This window comes from Aplysia californica, unplaced genomic scaffold (genome assembly GCF_000002075.1).
Source record: "Aplysia californica isolate F4 #8 unplaced genomic scaffold, AplCal3.0 scaffold00855, whole genome shotgun sequence".
NCBI classification, from domain to species: Eukaryota; Metazoa; Mollusca; class Gastropoda; order Aplysiida; family Aplysiidae; genus Aplysia; species Aplysia californica.
In genome coordinates this window covers 261,933-263,422 of record NW_004798125.1, presented here as the reverse complement: position 1 = coordinate 263,422, position 1,490 = coordinate 261,933, and the positions used below count along the sequence as shown (strand labels likewise).

Below are 1,490 nucleotides of genomic sequence, written 5' to 3'. Positions count from 1 at the left end.
TTGCGTGACATCCTTGTGTTTTGTCCTCATGAAAGTCTCCATCTTCTTATCCTCACTCCTCCCCTCTCCCTCTCCCTCCCTCCCCTTCTCTCTCCCTCCCTCTCCCCTCTCCCTCAAACCTTTCTGCATCTCCACCTCCCTCTGATGCCTCAAGTATTGCGTGACATCCTTGTGTTTTGTCCTCATGAAAGTCTCCATCTTCTTATCCTCGCTCAGGGAAAGACTCATGACCTGCATTTCTCTCTCGAACTTGTCCCGCACTTTGTTCAGGTGGTCCTTGACCTTGACCTTTGTCGCCTCGGCGCGTTCCCTGTCAGTGAGGGTGGGGGAGTGGGGGGGATTGTATTAGTCAATATTATTGTTGTTATTTTAATTTGTATTCGTATTTGTATTGTTGTTGTTTTTTTCATGTCTGCGTCTCTGCCTCTGTCTCTGTCTCTGTCTCTGTGTCTGTCTCTGTCCTTGTCTCTGTCTCTCTCTCTTTCTCTCCCTCTCACACACACACCCATCCACACACACACATTGACACACACTCACATCACACACACACACACACACACACACTCACATCACACACACACACACACACACACACACACACACACACACACACACACACACATCTTCTCTAGGACGACACAGAAAGTCATATTTGAACGCCGCCCCTCCCCTTACCATAACACCAGTCATTCAATCAGCATTCGGGGCTCTCGTGGCCTAGAGGTTAAGATGTTCGCCCCTCTTTCAAAGGTCCCGGCTTCGAATCAGGGTAGCGACGGAACAATTTTCTTCTCTAAAATTGTCGCCTTTCACCTCCTTACCTGCTGTCTCTAGCAATGTTCTGTCGTCTGCTTTCGTCTCCTCCTTCTGCTCCCACACCCTCACCTCCTTTGTCCCCTCCTCTGGGCTCCTGACTCTTTCTTATGTCTTTCTACTGCTACTCCTTGGCCCGTTCTTACTGCTGTCTTTCACTCACACTCCTAATCTTCTGGTAGGAAAGATCTACACCTAGCCTTTTCCGACAAGGGCTAAAAATCTCGGAGGGCCCATGTGCAAGTTGCGCACGTTAACGATCCCTTGGTGGTCTAAAATCGACGAGAGTAGGTTTCGGCCACCACCCGGGCAAAATTCAAAATGTCCTCCAATGGGAAATGTTTAATGTGTCCCTCGCGCTTTTATGAGCTTATGCAGTTGTGAGCGCCGTAAAACACTTACCCAAAAAAAAATATTTTTTTAAAATCAGCATTCACCACCCTCAGTCTTCTCATACCTCTCTTTTTTTTCTTTTTTGTCCCTCCCCACCTTTTCTCCCTAAAAACCTTCCTCTGTGGGTTGTTGGCAGTTGCTCTAGTGTGGTTTACTCCTTCTTTCCCATCAGACGTCAATGGTACCTTTTTCTCCTCCATCTTTTCTGTGTATGTAACTCTCTAGTAATATCTGTAATCTTTGGCACTTATATGACCTATTTGTGTTGCATGTGAAGTAAAACT

General features: G+C 47.0%; 1 protein-coding gene across 1 annotated transcript in view; it reads right to left on the bottom strand.

Moving 5' to 3' along the window:
- The window catches only part of LOC101854831 (outer dynein arm protein 1), a gene marked incomplete in the record, with an annotated part of 26,419 nt that overhangs the window by 15,587 nt on the left and 9,342 nt on the right, over positions 1–1,490 (bottom strand). Inside the window, 1 exon segment of the mRNA XM_013089004.1 lies at positions 120–310. Coding sequence (XP_012944458.1) covers positions 120–310 — 191 coding nt within the window.